Source organism: Camarhynchus parvulus, chromosome 5, assembly GCF_901933205.1.
Source record: "Camarhynchus parvulus chromosome 5, STF_HiC, whole genome shotgun sequence".
NCBI classification, from domain to species: Eukaryota; Metazoa; Chordata; class Aves; order Passeriformes; family Thraupidae; genus Camarhynchus; species Camarhynchus parvulus.
Genome location: NC_044575.1, coordinates 14,404,068 through 14,429,347, shown reverse-complemented (window position 1 = coordinate 14,429,347; position 25,280 = coordinate 14,404,068). Strand labels below are relative to the sequence as shown.

Here is a 25,280-nt window from a genome sequence, read left to right as displayed (position 1 = left end):
AAGTCTTGGTTGGGGCTTAAGCCTGTGCAGCAAAGGGACAGTTGGGACACATGAAATGCTACACAAGTGAGCCTTGCTAAATTAGCTTTGAGTTGTTTCTAGCTATAAATTGTTTTTCCTCTTAAATTTCATCTCTGATTCTGGGTCGTAGCTGGAAACAGAAGTGCTGAAATACAAATCCAGCCTTCCTGGTGTGTTTAGCTCAACGTTGGAGTCTCCAGAGGTTGAGATAAGTTCCAGAGATTATTCCAATGGTTTGTTTGCTCGTTGAAAGTAATTTCCAGATTTCTGAGTAGTTCAGAAGGTGAAACAATCAATTTAATACACTCATGTGCATACTCACTTGCACAGAATATCCCCAAGGTGGTTAATGGGGCAAAATGTTTAAAAGGCACCAGGAGCCCAGTTCAGGAAAGCTGCAAAAACCTCAGCAGTCTGGACATGCAGTCTCTTCAGAGGCTGCAACTGGAACATCCCACATCTTTTTGTGTGTTGCATGCAAGCCAAGTAACAAGCGAAAGAGCAGCACAGTTATTTCGTCAGAGTAAAATGTACATTTTCTGTAATATAAATTCATTCATTTTGCGCTCCAAAGTAATTGTAAAAATAAATACACACATGCAAAATATTTTCCTTTTTCCTGTGTTCGGTTGGCAGTGGGTTTTTTTTCACATAAACCTCACTAAAAGTCAGCCATATGGGAAGGGCTTAGAGTGTGTTGTAAACAGCAGGTTCAAATCAAGGCTAAACCAGTGCTCTTGCTCCAGCCAAAGCCACAGGGTGCTTCAAACTCCCATCTATTGCAATATTGGAAACAAACTACTGTGCAGTAAATTGTGAAGACTATTTTTTCATGTTGCTACTCTTATATGAATTCATTTTCTTTCAGCTATGAACTCGGGTGAAAAATATGAGACAAAAGGAGGAAGGAAAACTTTTTCGGTTACAGAATAATTTTTTTCATGTTCTTAAGTTTATGTTGCAAATTAGTGAGAAGATAGTTTATTTTCTTGCCCTAAAATTTTTTACTTCTAGATATATATTTTATTTTATGTTTGGAAAGATGGCAGCTGAGTCCTGAAAATCAGCTTGGCTTAGATACTTCAAAGCAATTTTATAGTTCTGAAGTGACTTTGAAAAAAATTCTGCCTTTTTCTAATTCTATGAGTTTTAGTCCTGGTCTGTACATGCAGATTCTGTAACAGTCAGTAGAATCTTTGGGAATTCTCCATGTATTATGTTTCACATGAAGTTCTGAAAGTAGAGTTTTGCCTTTCTTATCCTATTGTTAAATGATTAAATATATATATACATATTTTAGTTTTTAAGGCAGTAGACATTTATCACCTAATATCTGTGTGCTACTGAGGTTGGGAAATATTAAAGCTCATGGTTTACTCAAAGACATAATCTTTTCTGCTTTAGATTGACAAGACTTGACTCTCCTCTCATTGACTGTTTTTCAGTGTATGTCTCTGTCACTGACAGAGCTCCGTGCATCCTGTGTATTACAGTGGCAGGACTCCAAGGCAGTGTTTGGCTATCAGTTTATTCACTAGATTTTTCATTCAAAATCCCCCTTGAGCTTTTCAGTATGGCTCAAATAAATTATTAGTTGGCTTAGAGTGCTGGCTGTAAATGTTTGGGCCTTTATTTGAGCATTAAAAAAGGCCTGGGAACTATTTCAGGGAAAGTATTATTAACAAATTCTGCATGATAAAAATCTACTATTTGTTTTGGTTTCCAACCAGGATTTTTTATTTTGGGGGAAAGTCAGGGAGGAGGTTGGTGGCAAGGAGAGCCATTCATGTCAGAAGCAGCGTCATAATTACACAGAGTTACAGGGCCTGTCTAGAAAAGAGGATTTTAAACACTATACAGAATACAGAAATTATACATTATACAGAAATCTTTACAGCCAAAGAGGGAGATTCCTGTGGATGCTGGAGGACGGTGTGCAGCAGCTGGGTCAGTGGCCTGATACAAGAGTCCTCCTGGAAGCAGAGGTTAAGGTTTCATTAAGAAAGCATTTCAGACAGTCAGCAGGCACATCCTGATTGCCAGGAAATAGGTAGTATCCTTATTAACTCTTTGAATGCAAGCTGAGGTGCAAGTATTCCTGGGAAGCACCCAGAATGTGCCGGAACACAAGCAAAGTTCCCTCAAAGGGCAGTGCCCCTCTGTTTTCCAGAATTACCCTGTGCAAGTGGGTTTTCCATGCACTGGTCCTCAACATCTTCCTTGCCTTTGTTAAATTCCTTTCACATGGTGCTTCTGGTCATGCACTGGTCCTGTCAGGAGTGGTTGAGATCCTCCATTGGTATTGCCAGGTGTGTCATGGAGCGTGGAGTTTCCCTGTGCAGCCTGCAGATCTCTCTGCATTCCTTCTTTAGCAGGGATATCCTTCATAAACCCAAGTTTCTTACCATCCTCAAGAGGCAACCAAGGCTAAGATTTTTGATCCATGTCTCATAAAACCACATGACCAGCTCTTACTGTTTTCTTTTCCCTCTGTATTTTCCCTGGTAATCAGATCAATGTGTACAAGAACTGGCTTAACAAATTGAGCTATAGGATCAAGATGGTTTCTTGTGTCACTGAAACTGAGTAAGACCAGAGATTAATGGAAAATTTTCACCTCTAATCACTGGATGGATTTATATTTTCCATCCATTTCTACTAAAAGTCTTGGAGAGACTTTTTTAGTCAAAATTTGAAAACGTAGACTAACACTGACACTAATTGACTGTACAGATTGAAGCACCTTCAGGGTCTGCCCTGACCTGGATGCTTTTGGGAGTAATCCTAAAGTGTGTTGTTGATAAAAATTAATTATTCTTGACTGAGCTTCTGCTGCTTTTAAAGTCAATGGCAAATGTCTAGCTAGCTTTAGAGGACTTCCATCCCACTGTATTTTCACAGTGACCCCACAGCACAGTCTGCATGTCAGACTCCCAGGTAAAACATGCTGCCTGTTCACCCTGAGCAAAGCTGGAGATCAAAAGGTGCACTTCAACCATCTAAAAACTCAAAGGATTTTTGGCAATCTTATTATTCCACAGCATTAGCAGTTGCAGTTCGGTACAGGGAAAACCAGTTCCTCTCCCCAGGGATTTCTGCTGGAAAGAGCTAGTTGGAGCCACTTAGAGAAACAGGAAAATCTGCAGTCTTGTAAATTATTTTCAAATTGATAGCCCTTGTGGCAGGTGGTTCTTCAGAAGCCTCTCCAAAGTGCTTCCCCAGTGTGCAGGTACTTGGGGCAACATTTTAGGAGGGCAAGCTGGTGGCAAGTAAGGACTGAGAAATGGATGGGCTTTGTCATGGAGAGGAGGTGTTATTCAAATAGTAGGAAGTCCTAAACACCTTGTTTTAGTTAGAGGTGGCAAAAATCAGCCTTTTTGGGAAAAGAAGTTCCATTAGAAACCTCTGTGTTGTCTTATGTGAAGAAGACTACTTGAATAATATTTTCCATTGAACCTTCTTGGAATCGTTGATTTAGACTTTTTCATTGTGGTCAGCATTTTAATCCAAGGACATTGAAAGGCTCTACTTAGTCTGCTTTATTGTCTTTTTATTCCTTTCAGGCCCTTTGCAATAGTGATAGTTTTTAGTCTTTTAATGAAACATTTCAGTATTGTCAACATTCATTATTAAGCTAAAGTAATTTATGCATTTCCAAATCAAAATAGTTTGCCAGTTTCACTCCTTGAAATATCTCAATATTTTCAGAGGTTAAAACAATTGTGATATGCCATAATTTCCCATACAATAGAAATTCTATTTTCTGACCAAAGCATGTAATGGCAGCCCTTTTTTCTGTAAAAGTAACCAAAAAATGGGGTACTGAAGCCAAGTAGTGATGCAGTTTGTCTTCCATTAACTGTATTTTAGGGTTTAATATGCATAAACACCTCTTGTTTTTGGCTATCCAGGAGTGTTTCAGATCCTTACCAAAACTTTGTAAGACATTACCTACTATAAGACTTTATTTTAATTGTGTGCATATTTAGCCAGCTGACCTGAAGTTTTCCATTTTGAGCATGTTTCAGCTGAAAAGCTTCAGCTATTCCAAGCAAAAAGATAGGAAGAGACACATCCTTTTCTGCATATTATTGTAGTTATTTTTCAAACCTAGTAAGTGTTTTGTGATGTTCTCCTATATCCATATTTTGGAATGAAGAGTTGAAATTCATCTGGAAGTTGAATCCCTGGTACATTTACTCTTTCTATTAAAAAAAAACCAACACAAAAAGAAAAAAAAAAACAACCAAACAAACAAAAAACACCACAAAAACAAATAAACAAAACAAAAAAAAACCACAACCAAAAAAAAAAAAAAAAACAAACAAAAACAACAAAACAACAGCACCTTGACTGTTTATTTGACCAAAGTAAGAGCATCTAAAATCAGACGTTATTAGGAATGCTCAGATGAGGAGGTGCTGATCACCTCTCCCTGGCTGCCAGTGTCAGAACACAAGGAAATGGAATGAAACTGCAGCAGGGGAAGTTCAAGTGGGACATGAGGAAAAAATTCACCCAGGGGATAGTTGGACACTGAAACAGGCTCCCCAGCTAAATGGTCACATCACTAAGCCTGACAAAACTCTTCTGAAGACCAAGTAATAGAATTCTTTACTGAAAGATGCATAACTACTCTTTCTTTCCCTTCTTATTTTTAGTAAGAATGTGTGAGCTGCAGGTCAGATGTTTAGAGAAATCCCTTAAGTGATTATTTACTTTTTCCCTGAACCATGGCACAGTTTGTTGTTTCTGTGGCTGCTTGCATAGAGGACTCTGCAGAGAAACAGCAGAATCCAGATTTCCTTCACCAAATAAGAAATCAGAATATGGGACTTTATTTCCTAAGCTGTATTTTTCTAAAGCTTCAAGTGATAAGTTCCTGAGTAACTACTGCTATATGAGCATATATATTCTTGCAAGAGGTTAGAGGGCTGCTGTTCCCCTTCTGTGCTTGGAGCCTGTGTGCCCAAAGGCTGAACATAGCTCTGCGATCTCAGCTTATAAACATAGGTTGGAGTATACTTGTGAGTAAAGGGTTAATGAAGGAAGATGAAGTTGGTTTGAATGGAAAAACATTGGTTCAGTTCCTAGGTTTAGCCCCAGATATTTTATGTGTGAGCACAGGAAAGGCATCTAATCCCTCCATATCTCAGTTGCATATGTTTAAAACAGGAATGAAAATCTGATTTTGCTCCACCCCTTGTTTTATCTCATCTCTTTAGATCATGCATTTTTCAAGGCAAGGGCTGCTTCTCTGTGTGTGTGGACCTAAAGTACTATTAGTGTGTAGTAGGAATAGTAATAATAATAATAACAACAACAACAACATTTGGAGTTCAAATCCTGACAGACAGCTCAGAGCCATTACACATTCAGGAGAACGAAACACAGTCAAGCCCAAGACAGCAATTTTCATCCGAGACCAAACTTAACAGTTTGGCAGGCCAACCAAATTTGGTGTTATGTAAGCTGGGCTTTGCAACTTCAGACCCTGGATTTATTTATGTTTTGGGGGATTTTCCTTCCATTTCCATACAGTTCAGTCTGTAACTGGCACTGTTTTAGGACTGGCTCACTGTGGGTTCTAGCCTGCTGCAAACAACATTTGGAAATCTGAAAAGAAGGTTTCTTTAATTAACTGAAAACCAGAGCCCATAGTCTACTTGATATGAAAAATAGACCAAATTATAGTGGTATTCATAGCCTGCTGGAATGGTTGGTTGTTTTGGAAAAAATTTGTTTTTAAAGGAGGCTTGCCAAGAAACTGTTCTGTCAGGAAATGATAAATGGCAGTTGGGAGACTTGAGTGGCCTGGGCTGTATGTATGTGCCTTGGTAAGTGCTGACTCAATCCTGTGTGCTCCTGATGGCTCCCACATTCACAGCAAGGGAATTTACAGTCCTGATTCACAAACTCATTACTGTCCTGCAGTTCAGGACTTTTACACATGGCCTCAGGATTGTTTTATCTGAAAACAATGCAAACACATTTCTTTAAATTACACTTCAGATAAACTTTTGGTTTTCATTACTTTTACAGTGTATGCTAGAAACCTTGCAATTTCTTTTGCAAGACTATAGTTTGTCTGAATAGTCCCTGCCAAGTTTGGTGTTTTCTGTTTAAGTTGTATTTTTTTTAATAGTATGTTTTCTATGAAGCTGTGAAGTTTTAAGAAATTTGAATAACAGAACAGTGAAGGCTTGACTAGAATTTGCATGACAGGGTTGGGTTTTAAAAAGTAAAAGAAAAGACTGTCTCTGTGCACTGAAGAAAGGTTTGCTTTACACAATGCACCATTTAGTCACAGGAGTTCTTTGCAGTGACATGTGTCATTTACTAGATTCTATTACTGTAGGGGATATGTTGCGTGCAAGTGGACAAACCTTTGGAGTGTGCTCTTCAGAGTGCTAACTGTGATCCATCTTTTCAGGGCATTTATATTACCTTAATCCCATTGACATCAATAAGTTTACTCCTCATTTACTCTGGAATGAAAGAGGAGTGAACTGGGACTATTGTATATTTAGGCGACATTGTTGCAAAACATGTCCCGTTCCTGAGTCAGCCGAGGGAGAGAGAGGGGCTCATGCAGTACACAGAGCTCAAGGCATTATTGTTTTTCCAACGTTGCCTAATGAATCTGGCTGAAAAGGGTCACACAAATGGTAGAAAAAATTTGCATCTACATGTCCATGAAAATTTATGCTGTGTGCTTGTAAAGATGAAGTACAGATTAAAGAGTTTGGAGATAATTTGATAGAAAATATATTGATTCATTGCCTTTAGCTTGAATGTTAGAGTTCCTAGGCACCTTAGGAAGAATTTGTGTATTTGGTCATTTGCATCCTTTTTAGCATTCACATAGGAGGCAGTTGTGAAGATGCCAAATCCTTCAAGGATCCCTTCTCTGCCCTGGCTCTCCATTATTTTTCTGCCCTGGCTCCTGTTCTTTGCTATTTCTGAAACAATCCTGCCTCTGCTTCCCTTTTATTTACCCCATATATGGCACTGGGGCGCAGAGCAGCTGCAAAAAGCTGGATGGAGAGCTCTGCCCACGCCCTCAGTGCTCATTGCTTTTGAAAAATGCTGTTATTTGGGTACTGGGGGCAGCATGACACCTTGGCGTGTGTTTAATTGAAGGCAGCACCTACCTAAAGTAACCTTCTGCTCTGTGATTTCCCAGTGACAAACCTGCTGACAGCTTTTACATGCAGTGATTAGGAGAAATGTGAAATGTGAAATGCAGATATCTCTGCCCCCTGCAGCCACTTAGATGCTGGTTTTCACATAATGTGCCATTGATTCTGCATGTTTTGCATATTGAGCTAAGGGAAGTACCAGTGCTGATTAGCATCAGTGTGAACAGGGACTCTCTGGGAAGGACTGAACATGACTTCATGGGGAACTACATCAGTGAAAGAAATGAATGCTGACCTTGGCATTTGAGTTCCAGCATAACTGTAGGTGCATAAATAGCAGATGTGAATCACAAAGTGAGTAAAATTAAATTATTTGGCATTTCCTCCATGCTTACAAGGGACATGCTTTGCTGTGTCAGGCATTGGTATATAATGAGAGATGGGGAAAAAAATGTTAACATGAGAATCAGAAGAATCACAGAATCACTAAAAATAGTGCTAAACTTCAGATTTCAACAGATTTCAGCAGTTCCTGATTACTCTCTTCATTTTCTCTATTCATTCCAATATTTTGTGTCCAGCAATGGGGTATCCCGGTCTTTCACCTTTAGAGACTTCAGAGTGTGAATCTGTTTCCAGGGTTGCCTAGTTTTGCAGCACTGGAATGACTGCCCCAGAAATATAATGATGTCTGTCTCCTGGGGTGGCTGATTTAAAACCTTTGCCATGAGCAGTGACCCCCGAGTGAGTGAAGTGCGTAATTAGTACAGGTGTTCACTGTACTAACAAAAGCATTTGGAGGCTCAGGGACAGTCTGCAAAGATTGAGTTAATGTCATTTTCCACACAGGGCAGGCTGCTTTGTCCAGCGGGGACATACAAGCCCTAAATTAACTGTAGAATTATAAACAGACCATAATTACAATACATAAGGAGAGAAACCTCATTTTGACCTCTTGTATTGTGCTTTCACTTGTATTGTGCAAAGTTACAGACTATGTGCTTCACTTCTATCCAAATACATGGATCTTCCTCAGTGAAAAGCTCCCCGGGAGTCGAGGGCACTCAGAGAGTAAGGGAAGTGTGGAGCATTTTGTAGCAATGCATTGCAAACAAGCTTGACAGCGTTTCCTCTGCATGAAATATTCCTGTAGAAACGGTTCCCTGGAAAATGGCATTTATTTCTATTGCATTGGAGAGATGCTGTGATTTGAACAAGCTTAGCTTTAGCCAGAGGCTTATTTTGCTATTGTACTAGATGCTCTGTTGTGCAGCAACATGGGGGAAAAACACAAAGAATCAAGATAAAATTGTATTTGTGATGATGTGTCTGTGTGTCTGCACATCATCTGCAGGCTGTGGATTTATTAGTTTTTAAGTCAGTAGAGCTGTTGTATAAATAATGCATATCAGAGCTGGTCCCACATGGTGTACTCACTTGCACATGTACACTGTGAGTACTCCCTGAGCCAGAGAAAAGTGCAACCAGACCTCCTGCGTCCTCTCTGAAAATCAGCTTTTAAAAGGCAGTGCCATACACTTGTGTCATCATGACAGTCCTTGTCCCTTCTAGAAACATGCACTGGTGTGGTTATTGTGGGGGTCTCAGGCAGTGTGGGTGCCGTTCCTGGCTCAGAAATTGTTTTCTGCAGAACCTGAGGCAAGCCATTTCACTTTCTGTTGTTTCCATTTCCTCAGCCACGAGTTCTGGGTATGATAAACATTTTGAGGCTTGGAGGTCAAAAATGAAAACAGAAGCACTTGGTCATGTTTATAATCTTTGTTATTCCCACTGCTGTTCTGGATTTATCTTAAAACTTAGATATAACTTGAAAATTTTATTTGATGATGGCCCTGGTATTTTTCAAGTTCAGGTTGGATGGGGTTCTGAGCAACCTGGTCTAGTGGAAGGTGTCCCTGCCCGTGGCAGGGGTGTTGGAACCATAAGATGGTATTTAGGGTCCCTTCCAGGACATTCTGTGATTCCGTGAAAATAAAAATCAACAGTTCAGGTACTATGAGCAGAAGCATCTTCCACCCTAAAGCAGCTGCAATGTTTGAGACTGAAGTAGAGCTCTTTCACATTTCAGAGCAGATGTGTCAGAGCTAAAGCTGTTAGTCAAATCACATGCAGTCATCCATGAAAATGGATGAAAAAATCTTTATTAATTCTGAATTATGTTAGCATTTTAATCTGTAAAGTCCTTAGTAGGTACTATGTGGCAACTTTTTCAAAGGTTGCATGATTAGGGGAGAATGAATTTCTCCTGAGTAGCTGATTAGTCTCTCTATTGGACTGGGGAAAAAATATTACTTAACAAAAGAGATTAGCAGAACAAAGAAAACAAATTACTCCAGAGTAACCTCTTTCACTTATTCAAGGAAAATATGCAAAGAGAAAATAGGAAATGCCTGCAGCCAAACCAGTTTGTGTGGTGATACCCAGATCTCCCAAGTAAAGCATGGTCTGGCCCCTGTGAACACCAGTGATCAGTCTCCAGGAGGAGCAGGCTGCAGCTTGCCTCAGACACAGGATGCTGATTCTCTGCTGTTCCCTTCCTGGAGTGCCACTGTCACTGGTCTCCCTGGCAAACTTGGTCCCTCTGTGAAGGACCACCCTTTATGTGACAATTAAAGTGGTGTCTCCCATGACTTGCAGCTACTGAAGATCCTGTAGAGCTCTTTGGCTGTCTCAGACAGGATTCAGTACCTTCTTTATGCCACCATGATGCTTTCCCCTGCTTTCACTGTATCACTGCTTTTTGTTCCTCTCTGTAAAGGCTGAGGAGTGTTACCCTGTGCTGTGAAACAGATGCTGCCTCCCCATCACTGAGAAGCTACATTTTGTTATTAACAGGGTTAGTGCAGCCCTCGATGGCAGGGGCTGGGTGGGAGAGAGCCAGCCACGTGTTCATGCTCTGCCTTTGTGCAACTGCAACAGTCCTGGTTGGAGGGGGAAATGGAGAGGGGGAATGTCACAAAGCTTTATGGTCAAGACTGTCACCACCTCTGCCTGAAGAGTCTTCCAGCATTTCATCATGTCTAGACTATATGTGCTGTGTGATCTTGTGTAGTAGCCTCCTCTATCATAATATAATATTACAAAGCCCAAAGCTCTTTTTAGTTTTGAGCAGTAAATGGTCATCATTATCTTCAGAATGAGCAATTCAGGCTACTGCCTAAGAACCAGAAGAGTAAGAGGTGGATGCACATCTAACATCTGGAGCTGGGCAGATCATTTAGTCTTCAAGCCTGTCACAATGATTAATCAGCTAGGAAAGACTGTGAGCCTTTTGCTTCCACCACAGAGCACTTGCTTGTGCTGCCAAGAGATCTACTTTTGAGTCATGGTTTACCATCCAAACAAATGCCCAGCCTGGCTGTATTCCTAGAAGAAGTTACTGACAAAGAAATGCACTAAGGATTTTTTGTTATCTTTGTCATCCATTACATTTTTCAACCATATTATTTTGTCAGGAACATTTGCTTACTTTTGAAGGCATTATAGCTTAAAATGTTATGGAAAAGAGCCTTGATATTTTAACTGACTCAAAACCAGAGGGAAATCTGCAATGAATTGGGAAAGTTAACCCATGCAGAACTTGCCACCATTAGCAGTCAAATTATCTGTCTCTTAGTTTTCAAAATGTATGAAGCCTCCAAAGTGTTGGGAAATTGGCTTAACACCATAAGGTTTTGTTTAAGCATTAGGAAAAAAAGGGAACAGATATGAGTCTTTAAAATCTAGTTTTTGGGACCTTGGTGTATACAGAAGACCTGTTTTTGAGGTTTCCTCTGCAAGAAAGTTGGTCAGAAGTTAATTCTGGAAATTGAAGCTGATATTCTTGCATAGCTGGTTGGCTTCAGATTTTAAATGTTAAGCAAAAATGTCTAAAACTACAAAATGCATAACAAAATAATCACTTCATTCCCCCCGAATTCAACTGGCAGAGCTGTTGAACTCCTGCAGGCATGGTAATGACTTTGTATGACCCATGAAATTTGACTGAAAACCCTTCTTCATTAGCAGTTGGTTGCCTTTGTTGTAGTTTTGCTCCTGGTATCCCTAAGATCTCCTAGTTTGCCTTTATGAATAACACCATGACAGCCAACAAGCAGTTTCTTTTCCTTGTAAACATGAGTTTCCACTGGTAAATATATTACATTCTAGTTCACTCATTGGTTATTTGCTGGCTTGTGATTGATTGTATCTGCCTCCACTTTTTGAAGTGCTCAAATGAAACAAATGAAATGTGCTTTTGGGATGTCTGTTGATTTTAGAGGGTGCAGATCACCTGCATCTTCTCTGGATTTCAGTGGGGTTTTGCTGGATGCTTAAATTTCTACAAAATGCAAGTGGTTTCATATTTAGAAGTTTCTGAAGGAGATATTTCCAGGGATATGATTTCAGCAGAATTGAATGATGTTTCGAAAGGCTGGGGGAGTAGAGTGGGCTCACAGACTTTTTATCACCACTGAATTTCACCTCTGATCTCTGTGCAGCCCCTGGGAATGAAAAGTGCCTTTGGAATTGTGTGTGGTTTTCTTTCGTTCCACTGAGCTTTCCCACTGAAATTTTCTGTCTTGCATCTGTGTCTTTGTAAAGCTTAATGCAATGGCAAAACAAGAGGCCGCCTCCTTTCTGAGGAGCAGGCTCAAGCCAACAGGAACACAGCCCTGGTTTTGTGTGTTCAAAATGGGTGCAAACTTGCCACCTTATTTATCACCAGGATTTCTAACCTTCAGATGCCATGGCCCATAAATTACTTCCCCATAATAATATTTATCAAAGTATTTCTGGTCTAATTATTCATGCTGAGCTTGTTCTCTAAAAATTTCTCTTGAAAGAATCTTTTTAAAGATTTTTCTTTTGAAAACAAATTCATGACCACATCAAACAGAGATTCATGTTGCCGTTAGTTTAATTACCAGCAGCCCTCAGGGAAAACTCACTCAAAACTCACTGCTGTTGTAATTGCTTCTCTCCCTTTCTCTCCCCCACTCTTTTTACCTTTCCAGTTTTGATTCCTGCAGAAGTCATCATATGGTTACTCATTTTTTAAGCTCATTTTAAGTACTAAGGGGTTTATGCCCTATTTTGCCCATATAGTAACTATCAAATTATAAATAACTAGTAGAATCTGGATGCTGAAAAAGGAGCTGGCCAAAAAAACCCACTTTTTTGAGATAACAGTTGAAGTTATCTTTGTTTTTAACTTTCTGAGCAAAAAGGCAGATAGTGATGTCCTCCCCAGTGCCATGCTGTAAGATCAGATCCCTAACCTGTGGATCTATTCCAGCCATGAAAGCCACTGCACCTAGTCTGGCTTTATTCCCTTTGAAAAGCAGCATGGATGCCTCATTTGGGTGAAGTGCAAAGCATAACATAAGCAGTGCTGACCTAACACGACATGATACATGGCAGATTTGCTTTAAAAAGAGCAGCAGTCTCAAATCTGTTTTGAATTAGAAAAAGTGTTTGAGGGAAAGGAAGGAAAAAGGGAACCATTTCATAGCAGGCATCTGAAAAATAACAGTTTGGAGGAAGGAGGAAAAATTGTCAGGCAAAACCTTACAGTTAAAACTGAAAAATGTATTTCTAACACAGGGGATTGTGAGTGTATATCTTACTCTTTGTTTTTTTTTAAATAAAATCTTGGCAACTTAAGTGCATACTATGATGGTCCAGAATGAGAACAGCTACTCAAAGGTGAAATTATCAGCAGTACTCTGGCAAGAGGTTATTAGTCATAGTCCCAGTATCATACAAGAGCCAGAGCCAAGGATTCAAGAAGCAAAACATTCCCCTTTGGAGAGAGGTCAAGATTAGTCACTTTTGTTTTCTTTATTGGGGGGAGGAGGACAGTGGGGGTTGGGTTGATATGGGGTTTATTTTGTTGGGGAGAGGAGTTTTGGACATATTTTTATGCCAGTCGGGTCTTGTACTCTACACTTTTTAACCCCAAAGTGCTGTAAATATGCCACTGTTCCACACGGGGAACGGGAATCTACAGCTTGGGGAAAGCTGTTGTCTGACAGCCAAACTCCTGACAAGGAAAATATGGAGTGATATTCAGAGGCTGTACTGCCGTGGCTCAGCCAGCAGAAAGGGTCCTCCAGAGGCAAGAGCCACAGGGAGTTTTCTTCACATCTGTGGAGCTGAAGCATCTGAAATACAAGTGCCTGTTAGCCAAAGAGAGAGCCTTTCTTTACCCTGCAGATAGGTACCGGGGTGCTCAACCAGAGGGACCCCACGGAGAAACGTTTTGGTGAACAAGAATGTGATTGAGAATGAGAGAGCAACCTGCTTCCCAACCCCTTGTCTCAATCATAGAAACCAGAAAGGTGCTGTGAGGTTTTCCTTGAGATTGGAAGATGTGCCCAGGACAGGGAGAGTATTTTTAAGGCTTTTTTAGAGACACTCATCCTAGCTGATGTTAAGAATGTTTATTGTATCTGAAGGTGGGCTGCTGGCTGTGCTGCCTCAGTTTCCCCCACGTTGTGCTGGCAATAACAGGAATCATCTGCTGTGCTTAGGTGCACCCAAGTTTGGACAGTGCTGCAGATGCACTAAACATGGAATCATAGACCATCCTGAGTGGGAAGGGACCCACAAGGATGGGTCCAACTCCTGGGCCCTGCAGATGACCATCATTTATTCTAGAACACTATTCAAACTATTACACAGAGATAAGGGGCTTTTTTTTCCTGGTTTCTTTGATCAATATTTCCACTATATTTCTTGTTATCTCAAGCCTGTTTCCCATCCTCCATAAGGCTGGATTTCAATTTAAGCATAATTTGGGAAGCTGTTTATGATTATGCTGCTGGATGGATATCCAGCAATTTTTGCAGATACATTAACTTCTAATACTTCTGGTATCATTGATTCACATGTAAAGAAAGAATCCCTCCCTTCTTGCCAACTCATGTCTTATCTTTAAACAGAGAGGGAGAAAAGTTGTGTCTGGTCAGAGAGATACTTTTTCCTGAAGGTGGGGCTATAGTTAATGAAGATATGCTAATTCTTGAAAATATCAGAGTATTCAGTTAATAGGATAGGGGGATTTGATCATCTGTGGTAGTTTCTGATGAAAGTTATATTTAGAGACAAGACCCTCACATTCTCTTTCCTGGCTTTATGCAAGGAGGGAAAAATATTCCGAACTCCCTTGTTTATCTACTGATAAGCTGCTAATTTAGAGGAAAGGGTTAAAAAAAAATCTGACCTTTGTAATATTTTAGAGAAAAAAAAAATGCTGTATCCTGAGGCAGTGCTGGGCCAAAGACTGTAGATTTTGGATGCTGTTCTAACTTGAAAATTTCCATGTGTTTTAAGTCTCGTCTGATTTATCTAAAACAAGAGTCAACCACAAATTTTAATTGCTTGGCTATAGCTTTCTGGATGCCAGATAGATCTGTGAGCGTTGCACACATCTGGGCATGGACTGAGCACTGGGAGGCCAGCAGGACCGGCCTGGGGAGTGGTGAGGCAGCAGATGGGCCTCGTGGCCCAAGACTACACATAGAACTAAAGAAAGGCTCTCAGGAAAAGCTGATTTCCAACAGTTTGGTTGCTTTAAAGAAGCCAAATATTTTTGCAAGTTGTTAATAATAGCAACAAAACGCTGAACAGAGACCCCAGTTCTCTGCTCTCTTCTTCAGTGGCAGCTGTTTCCAGCCCTGCTTCTGACCATCTCCTGCAGCCCCATCCATCATGGTTCTCATTTCTGTCTTGACTTACTAGCATTTTAGGTCATCCCTTCCCAACATTTTTACCCTCAAGCCTTTCTGAATCCTCTCCACTTCTGAAAGAATCATGGAATCATCGTAGAATGGCCTGGGTTGGGAGGGACCTTAAGATCATCCAGTTCCAGCCCCCTGCCATGGGAACACCTTCCACTAGACCAGGCTGCTCAGAGCCCCATCCAGCCTGCCCTCAAACACTTCCAGGGATGGGGCATCCATAACTTCTCTGTGCAGCTTGTTCCAGTGCCTCACCAGCCTCACAGCAAAGAATTTCTTCCTTACACCTAGCCTAAATTTCCCCTCTTCCAGCTTGAGCCCAGAAAAAAAAAATTCCTAAAAGTGCTGTTGCAAAATCTTTCGAGGTCTTACACTCCCTAACAGTCCATGACCAAAAGCATTTCACTCTCCTGTAATTTAATTCTCCCAATTGCCAGCATCCTACTGACCTCTTTGTTAGAAGGAGTGGTTTGTATTCATCTTACCTTGCTTCTGTTAGTCAAGCAGCAAGTTACAGACAAATAATTATGAAGGTGACCTGAAAAAAACCAAACTAATTTGTTTGTAACCTTTGATTTCTACTTATTCCTCAAATTTTTAAATCTTAAAGGAATTGCTCTCTTACATAAGCACAACATCTGTTGTTGCTGCTTGTTTCTTCATAGGGAAAAGTGGCAGTATCATAGAAGAGAGTTTTGATAACCTGCTGCTAATATTCTTTATTTGGTTCTGCTGTATTTCATATTATATTATTTATTCCATCACATATTACTGAAGTGACTTTTTCATATCAGTTTTTCAGTTTTTGACCCATCAGAGCATGTCTCTTACTGCCACTGGTTTCAAATATAATTCAGGGGAGACACCTAACCTGAAAAATGACATTATAGTTGTAACCTCCCCTCTCCTAAGAATCATTAAAGAAATGGAGCTGAGTGAATAGTTAACCAGAGGTGTCATATTTCCAGAAACTTTGAGGAAGCTTTTAGAAAAACATGCTTTTCTTTGAGAAAAAGAACATTTGGAAAAGAAAAATAATTCTCTGCAGTTTAGTTACTTGCTAATCAAAATTGCTTTCCCAATCATAATAGAAAGAACAGATGCATAAATCAACCATCTAATTTCTCCCATTTCCTATAGATTGAACATTTGCTACCCTATATCTTGTGCTGCACAACCAGAACAAAATTCTTCAAGCAAACAAAAATTACTTTAAAGATCTACAGGTATTACAGTCAGTAACCAAATGGCTACATGCTGTGTTGCTAGTTTAATTCCCAAAGGAATTTTTAAAAACTGTGGTACAAAACTGAGTTCCTTAGCAGTACATTAGAAATTTACTGTAGAAGTCAAGCCCTTTGTAATAGTTCACTGATATCAAGATAACTTCTGGAGAATCAGAGCCAGCAACTGGTTTATAAATCCTGGTTGTTGCTGAGCTCTGATCCTGGCTCAGTGTCTCAAAATTTTCTCCCCAGGGTCATCCCCCTCTGTTGAATGCACAGGCAGCACACACTGATCAATGGTGAATTCTCAGCAGCTGTTCAAGGGCTCTTACTACAAAAAATAAGTGGTTTTTTATGCTTTTGAGCAGTGTAAGGTAAATATTTTCCTATAAAAATACACAGCGAGACCAGAGCAGCAACAGTCTCAGTTTATTGAAAAAACAGAACAATTTTTAGTATCTCAAAGCAGAGATTGTCACTGATAGCTTTAGGCAAGAGAGCTGATTTTAGAACTCAGGGTGTAGCAAGTGCCTTTCTTTCCAAAGATGCTTTTTTTCCTGAAAAATACCCATTTTGTTTGTCAGTTAAGACAGTGGTTACAGAGTTCATGTAATGTTTTCATTGACTAGAAAGAGACTTGTTCATGTAACCCTCAAAACCTGTCAATTTTGTTCCTCAGAAGCTCAGCCCTCCTGTTTTCTGAGCAATGATCAATCTTACAGTAGAGTGTTTTTTCACTGGCTCCACTTCTTCTATCCTTCCCCTGGACGCCACACACATATTTTCTTCTTTGGCCAACTCTCAAGAGAAAGTACAGACAGTCTGGAGAGCTAATCTCCCTTCATGCAGATTACATTCTCCTTTAAACACCTCAGGGGCAGGAATATAACCTCCAGCAAAACTGCTGCCTCATCTCGAGCAACAAAATAAACACATCAAAGGTGGAAGTTCCGATAGGGGGTTTTGCAAGAATCTGGGATCTTGGGCATTGCAAATGGAAGGGAAGCACATTCCATGATTTTTTGAAGAATCATGCCCCTGAAGAAAGAAACGTTCCTTAATAATACTGAAACCATTGGTCTCTCCTGCCACTATTACAGAGAAATCTTTAAAATCAGTTCTCTGGGAAGATTCCCATACCTATCCCTGAGCTCCTCTAGAAAGCCACTCCTAACATCATTCCTGTTCCTGTCCTCAGAGCATTAACGTTTATGCTCCAGGATAAAGCATTAACTTTTAGAAATGCTGATACCAACACATGAGAGGACTTAGCAAGAAGAGGAGCCAGGGGAGTTTCTCTCTGAAGCTTCTTCAATATTCTGAAGAACTTATATAGGAAAAATCCCACCAAAGACAAATGTGATTTATAACCACGTTTTCTTCCAGAACTGTCTCACTGTTGTTAAGTACCACTGAATACTGATACATTCCTTCATAACATTGCCATTACCAGGTATAATAAGTTCTGGAATATTTTTTTGCCTTTCATCTTCTCTCCACCTGAGTCATTGGTGTGCCTGGTGATTATTCTGTTGTCGGAAAGGACCTTTTTGTGTGTTTTTATGAAAGATAAAGCTACCTTATTACTCAGTATGGTACTGAACAGCAGACACATTAGAGATTTGATACAACATGGAGAGATGCTCAAAGAAAGCATCATTTTTTATTCCCCTAGAAGTTTGCTACACTGCAGAACAATAGGGTCCTCCTTAGTAAGAGGCCACTAGAAGTGCTGAATATATTAAGGTCTCCCCAATCTTCTTTGGCTGTTTTGAAAAAGTGCCTTAAAGAATTAGTTCTTTTTGAGCCAAAAAGCTGCACTCACAGGAATGAATGTTACCTAAGTCAGGGCAGCAGACTTGGAAGTTTAATGTTGTAAAAGCAGCTGAAATCTTCCCTTATCACATTTTCATTCAGCCAAGTGTTGCTTGCATCCTGGTTTCCCTCTTTTCCTTTAGCAGCTTCATGCTTGGCTCTCTTTACTGAGAACAAGGACAGCCCCCCTGAACCCACTGAGTGAGCAATGAGCTGATAAGAATTCTCTTCATTATGGACAAAAAATCTGTTTAATCAGTGAACCATGTTAAGAACATAGGTAGTTATAAAACAGCATTCTGTTCAAAGGGACTATGATTTTTACCCTTAATATTTACTTTTAAAATCTCTGAGGATGAGAATGACAAGCAGATGACACAGCTTTAACCAACAGTATTAATCAACCTTGATCTCTGCAGATTATGGAGCAATACTTGGAATAACCAATTAATAATTTGTGGTCTTTGTGGCTGAAATTATGCCGAACTCAAAATTTTGTCCTTCAGCTTCCCATGGCTGAAAATACTGTTCCACTCAGCTCTGTAATTGTGTCTGTCATTGCCTTTTCCTGGCAAATTCCTATAATTAGTTTTGGGGAGTAGGTCTCCAAAGTGCTACCCTTTCGTTCTCCATTACAGGGGAGCTTAAAAGAGACCCTTCTGTCCCTGGAGCCATCCCTGGAGCCAACCAGGCTTCTGTGTTTTGTTTTGTTTTGGTTGTTTTGTTTTTAAAATCAAGGAAATAAATTCATTGCTACATACTATGTTCCAGATCATACCATGAACTTTTTATGGAAGCTTAAAATTAATCAGTGTTTCAAGTTAATACAGCGTGAAGATTTGTGGAATTTTAATAGATAAAAAATAATAGACAAATTTAATTGGAAATTATTTTGCTCTTTCAGCAAGAACAGCCTCTGTCTTGTTCAGTAGCACCTCCTGGAATGCCTTTGATCCCTTTACAAATATTATTACCTTTGTAAATTCATGTCACTAAGGCTATGAGAATTGGGATTGTTCAGCCTGGAAAAGAAAGGCTTTGGAATGACCTACTTGTGGCTTTCCAGCACCTGAAGGGAGCCTACAGGAGAGATGGAGAGAGGCCATTATAACTGCATGTTTTAATTTTCCCTCAGGATGTGCCATTTAGGATTTGTGTGCTAGCCTTTCAGCCTTCATGAGGAACTATTTGGTTTTGGGTTGGTTTTTTTTCTCAGTGCACTGCATGGATGGGATTTCATTCATTTCTAAGAGATAGATTCAAAATTGTTTAAATCTCCTCTCCATCTGTGCTCAATCTATGATCCTTGAATTTTTACTTTTTTTTTTAAACTTAACTCAGAGGATGGAAAGATTTTGTATTCATACAATATTCCAGTAAGACTTAGGAATAACTGTGGTGTGTAATTTCTGAAGTTTCAAACACTGCTTCCTCTTCCCAACAACTGTGAAATACAAAGGAAATTATTTTGCATATAAAGAATCTGATCATCCAAACATCATGTTTCTAATGAAACATTAATCAGCTACAAAGAGCTTACTTCGTTTTTCCTAAAGGAAACAAATCAGTCTGAGTTATTTTTCTATGTAATTAACAATGTTTGCTGTTTTAAGTAGAGAGATCAGAGTTGTTCAAAGCGGTTAAGATTAGAGCAACATCAGCAGTTTTTCTGTTTGCTTTACTTTTATTCGTTCTGGCATCAGAGCTAATTTCTAATCAAGTAAATGTGTTTGAAAGTATGATTCAGGGGGGATGATACATTTCTCCATGCTAACTGCCTAAAGCTGGCTTAATAAAAAGGATATTGCACACAATGACATTTTTCTAGTGGGTATAATTATCTCTGCAGCAAGCAAGTGAATGATGTATTTCAGGATGTGTGTTTGGATGATGACAGGCAGATTGGGCACGTTAATAAGCCAGGCTGTTCACCAGCAAGCCTCTTTTTCTGGTACATCAGAGGCCTGTGATGACAGTAGAAGCTGCCTTCTGGTGGCTCTCACTTCTCCTTTTAAAATATCTCATACTTTAAGCAGATACTCCTTTGGCAGAATTAAAAATGAGGGCCCACTGCTGCCTCATTTGCCAATGTCATCCTTTCTGATAGAGCCCCGTAAAGCAGAAGATGCAAGTACAGAAATCCAGACTCTTGTAACATCCAAAGAACATATTACTATTTGGGATTGATGATTCAGTCCAAGGTTGGTAAAGAGCCCACTGAAGCCACTGGGAGTCTGTGCTTGCCAAAATCTACCACTGAGTCCAGTGTGTCTTGGAGCAAGCCCTTCAGGGGCACTGAACCCCTGGGAAACGGAAAGCAAAACTGGTTAAACAACAACTAAACACAACCAGCTTTCTGGACCTCCCTCCACAAAATCTTTGTGGCTTTAAAGCCCTACCCCAAAAAGCAGGAACATGGACGACAAAGGTCTTTACTTTTAATCTCATCTGGCTCAGCTCAATAGCAATTAGCTCCTGCCTCTGCTTCTGTGGGCCTCCTGCACTCCACAGCTGCAGCAGCCAGGCCTTGTTGCCTAGAAGAAATTAGACAATTATCTCTGGGAATTTATTTCCCAGCAAGAATATTCACTTCTCACTTCTCCCCAGTACTTCATCACCAAGATGCACAGCTGTTGAAGGACTATCCAGATCTCAGTCCAACCTACTGTCATGTTCAATAGTTCATCACTGCAAGAGTTTCATGAATGCACGTTTTCCAGATATATCTCCAGCCTGTGTTCCCTCTGGTAATCCCTAATTTTGGAATCACAAATTAAGACACATATGCATATAAAAATCCCCCACTTCATTTAGAATAGTTAGCAAAAAGACATTTCTTGTAGAAGGAAAAGTTGTCTTTTGCATTCTGAAGATAACTGTTTGTGTGGAGGCTTTCACTGCAGTCCTTCCAGCAGAGCTGTCTCAGAAAACAAACAATACCTGGTCAGTGAGGGATGCAGGAATGAGGTATTTTTGTAGGTTTCACTACCACTGATTTGTGCTGTGACACTTGGAGCATCACAAGTTTGCCATCTGTAATGGGCACCATTTGGGCAAAATGTGTCTTTTTTTTTTAAGGGAGAGAATAAACAGTGATGAAATGAGAACCTGATGATATGCTCAGTTTTCCATCTGTGTTTCCTTCTAGAAATCTTGAACTTATCTGTTCTTCAGCTTCCTCATTTCATAGAATCTCATCTTTCAACAGCCATTTCCATCCAGAATTACTAGTGTTTCATGTACCATCTAGGGTGCTTTGCCTAATGTTTTCAAAACCAGCTGCAAAGTATAAATCTCTGGCACCTCATATTTTTAAATCACTGTATCTGCTTCCCTACCAGTTGTACAAAGTGTTTGAAAAAATCCAGCATTTTCTCTATGGTGGAAAAACATTTTAGTCTCTGCTGAAATCCTCCAGGTTTGTTGATGTTCTGCTCAGCCTTACTGTCTTTTACTATCCTGTGTGATACTTGGATGACAGCCAGGCACATATAAATTGCTCCCACTCATGCTCTCTCTGGCAGTTTTATGTGCCTTCCTCTACTTTCTAGCAGATATTCTAGGCAACAATTTATTCCTATCACAGGGTTTTTTTTTCTGTTTGCTTTCTTTTCCCTTTCTAAAAAGTACTACATCTCTTTGTCTAGAATTTACTCAGTGTTTTGGGATCCCTGTGGATCAATGGGTCAGAGACTGCAATGACAAAATCAAGGCTTTCTTATTATGCTTGAAGAAGCAATTAGGAGGCCATAAGGCAGAGTCTTACTGCCTAATTTCAATGCTTTTACCACGCCAAGGGTCAGAGAGTGGGCAGGACTTTGAAGCTAGAAGTGCCCATCTTGCCCTTGGGATATTTTGCTCAGTGCAGAGAGGAGGCTCCCAATGCCAGATAAAAGGAGTGACATTCCTAGAAACACCTAATTCCCAGTTTTCCTCCGAGTACCACAAATGCATGCCAAAAAAAATCCATAACCTAATCTCTCTTGGGCATCAGCTTTTCCATTATATTTTCTCCTAAACATTAGAAGAAAAACCAGAAAAAAGGGGGGGGGGAGGAGAGAAATTAAATAATTTAAGGAGCCTCTGTCTAAAGAAGAAAATTAGCATTACGGATATGGGCTGAACCTGGAGTCCCCCAGTCAAGAAATTAATTTTCAGCCATCTTAGAATTCTTGGTTTCTGTCTTGCTGGGGATCATGTCACTTCTGATGGCAATCCTAGGGAATGCTGTGTCACTGGGTTTTGAGAGCATAAAACTGACTCATGTCCCACTCCCAGCTGCTATTCACTCGTGGCAGCAAAAACACCAATGGGCATTTGGTGGCCTGAGTTGTTAATTGAACCCAAATGTAGCAAAGAGCATCACTCAGTCCCAGCTTAAGAGTTGCAAGTCAAGCAGCTATTTACTAGAGCACAGTGGTATTACTAGGGCATAGAAGCATCCTACAAGTTTATCATTAAAGAAAAAATTGGACACAATACTAACAAAAAAAAAAACCCACAGAAATTCAGTTCTGGGACTTAGTTCTCTATTCCAGCAGATCTCTTTAAAATTCCACTTGTCATGTGTTCAGCCAGATACAAAATGAGTGTCAAAGCATACACCAGAGGTGAGTATGAGCAAGCTTGTCCCCATCCAACCCTGACCTATTGTATTAAATTTCTAATGATCTCTGTGAAGCTGTAGTATCTTCACAGAGGTTGCTGTGATCCTAATTAATATTACACGTATGCCACCCGGTTTGGTGCAATTTTCTTGCATGCTGCTCCTAAACACCTCTGCCCTTTGCCTTTGTAGGTCACACAAATGGACCAGAAGCTGAACCTCATCACAGACATGCTGCATCATCTGGTTTCCCGTCAGCAGGGGGATCAGGGCAACAACAGATCATCTCAGAGAGGCAACAGCAGCGTCAGTTCAGAGCTTTTCCTCCCTAACAACACCCTGCCCACCTACGAGCAGCTGACAGTACCGGCAGGGAACGAGGACGACATCTCCTGATGTGCTGCAAGCCTGGGTTGGGTTGTTCCTACTTCTCTCCTCTGAACGGGACTGAGTGTTGAGAACCTGGGAGAAATTAAGTTCATCAGCCAACCAAGAAATCGTGCAACTGCTGTATCCACACCACTAGTCTCAAACATGCTGAAGTTACCCACAGTAGCCAAAGGATTGCCAGGCTGTCTTCCACCAGGCAAAACTTCTGGAAGCTCCACGTTGATTTTGCTCCTGAACAAATGATCACAACTTATTTCTCAAAAAGACCAAAATTATATAAAGACAGGCAAAATCACAAGGATTTAGAGCTCCTGTAATAATAATAATAATAGTAATAATAATATTCTAATAATACTTGAACTTAGATGGAAAAAAAATGCATTCTGTTTATGAATCTGCAGATAGCAATTTATTTCTATTACTAAAGTTTTTAAAACAAACTAGGATAACTTATGTTGTTTTTATTGTATAAACATACACTAACATTCTAGACAATAACAAACCACATACTGAATTATTTTCTTTTTCTGTTTTATTTTAGTGTTACTACATAAACAGTTATCAGATAATGACCAGATTTTTAAAATCTGTTTTTCTTCAGGGAGGAACTAATCCTTAATCTGGAACAATACTATTTATAGTGGAAAGTGCTATAGATTTTCTAAGATACCAGTTTTTCATGGGGAGACAATAAAGTATTATATAGCAAAAAAATCATTCTGCTTTCTAGAAAATTGTTGCCAAAGAATTTATATATAAATAGAAAACACAGTGGTCTGAATGTACTTGTCCTGAGCATTTTAAAAGGAAGGCCTTCTACTTCTTAAATCTACTGGTTTTTAGCTTACAGATGCCAAGAATAATACAAGAGGCTGAAGTGGCTGGACTTCACTGGTCAAGTGTTTGAGCTGGCCACTCACAGAACATCCATAATGCTTGCAGGAATCAAGGCTTCAGTTCAGGAAAGCATCTCTAATCCACACAGCACATATGGCAATTTTAATGTTTTCTTGAATAACATCTTGAGAAACTCAACCCCCTTCAAGAGTGGGCTGGTATTGACAAGTGCCAGCTCTTTATTTAGAGATTTGAGGGCCTCAGCTATGACCCATGGGGCTGAACCACACTGTCCCACATGATGACTGCAGTGAAACCAACAGTGTTGGCTCAGTGGGAGCTCTCACACACACAAGGTGAGCAGGAGTTGGGCTTTGATTACCAAGGCTGAAATTACCAAGCCCTTGCAGAGACTCAGCACCTGACTCGTATCAGTCTTTAAAGCTGACAGCCTCAGGAAAAGCTCTTTAGTCCAACCTGGTGGTACCTCAAACTGCTGGGAAAATGAGATGGAGACAGATTTATCAGTTCTTGCACTTCGAGCATCCTACACATCAGTGCTCCCTGTTCCCCTCACTGCAGAGCCTGTGCCCCACAGTGCTCTCCGTCTCCTGGGGGATGCCCTAAAGCCTCATGCCTGGGCACAGCAGTTTGTATTACCAGTCTTTTGACCAATATTACCAATCTGAAATACTGATGCATAATGAATTAGATCACAGGGAACCTCCTCATAGGGAACTCTCACATTCTGGGCTTTCTTTCCAACATTTCATCTCTTTGACTTGGACTGCAGAGAAAGTCCTGTATTAAATATCCTGTATTTAACTTTCCAGATTCTCTTACAGTTATCCAGCCTCTCTGTTGTACAGTAGATAAATGTTAAGGGTGTAGAAATTTACAGGCATAAAGAAGAATTGTATCAGGGCATTATGTTTTTGTGGAAATCAAAATTATTCTCATGATTTTGAACATTTTTTAAATGAGATTCACTATGTAATTTCAGGTTATCAATCAGCCTGTTAATTTCCTAATAAAATACAGGACAAGAATGCCCTGTCTTTTGGTTATTCTAAAATCCAGACACTTGATATACAAAAGAAAGCAGATGGCTTTTCTTCTCCTTTCTCTCTTAGCCGACTGTACAGTGTAAATATACTTTATTTGCAATGCATGACTGTAAGGCTTCTGCTGATTCTTCACTACAGAAATAAAAGAAAATCTGGACTTTATCAGCTGGGATGATTGGAGAGAAAGGTGTGTCACATAGCCCTGGCTGAAAGTAGACAGGTCTGTGCATTTCTAGGGGCATTGTTTTAAACAGAAAATGCTTCCATTCCTGCCTGTTTGTTCCCAGGACCATATCTCCATTCTCTCTTTGAGACCTTATCTTGGTGATAACAGCATGGCACAGCAAACACTTAATGCAAAACATAATGTCCCTTTCTTGTCAGTTGTCTATAACCACCTGAAGGTCTCCATTGGAACCAGATTCATTGGA

The 25,280-nt window shown here is 40.0% G+C and overlaps 1 protein-coding gene across 2 annotated transcripts in view; it reads left to right on the top strand.

The window, feature by feature from the left end:
• The window catches only part of KCNQ1 (potassium voltage-gated channel subfamily Q member 1), a 329,005-nt gene extending 305,754 nt beyond the window's left edge, over positions 1 to 23,251 (top strand). For both annotated transcript variants that reach the window (XM_030950000.1, XM_030949999.1), the window contains one exon: positions 22,748 to 23,251. In XM_030950000.1, coding sequence (XP_030805860.1) covers positions 22,748 to 22,951 — 204 coding nt within the window. In that variant the 3' untranslated portion in view covers positions 22,952 to 23,251. The remainder of the gene's footprint in view (positions 1 to 22,747) is intronic.
• Positions 23,252 to 25,280: the final 2,029 nt, after the last annotated feature.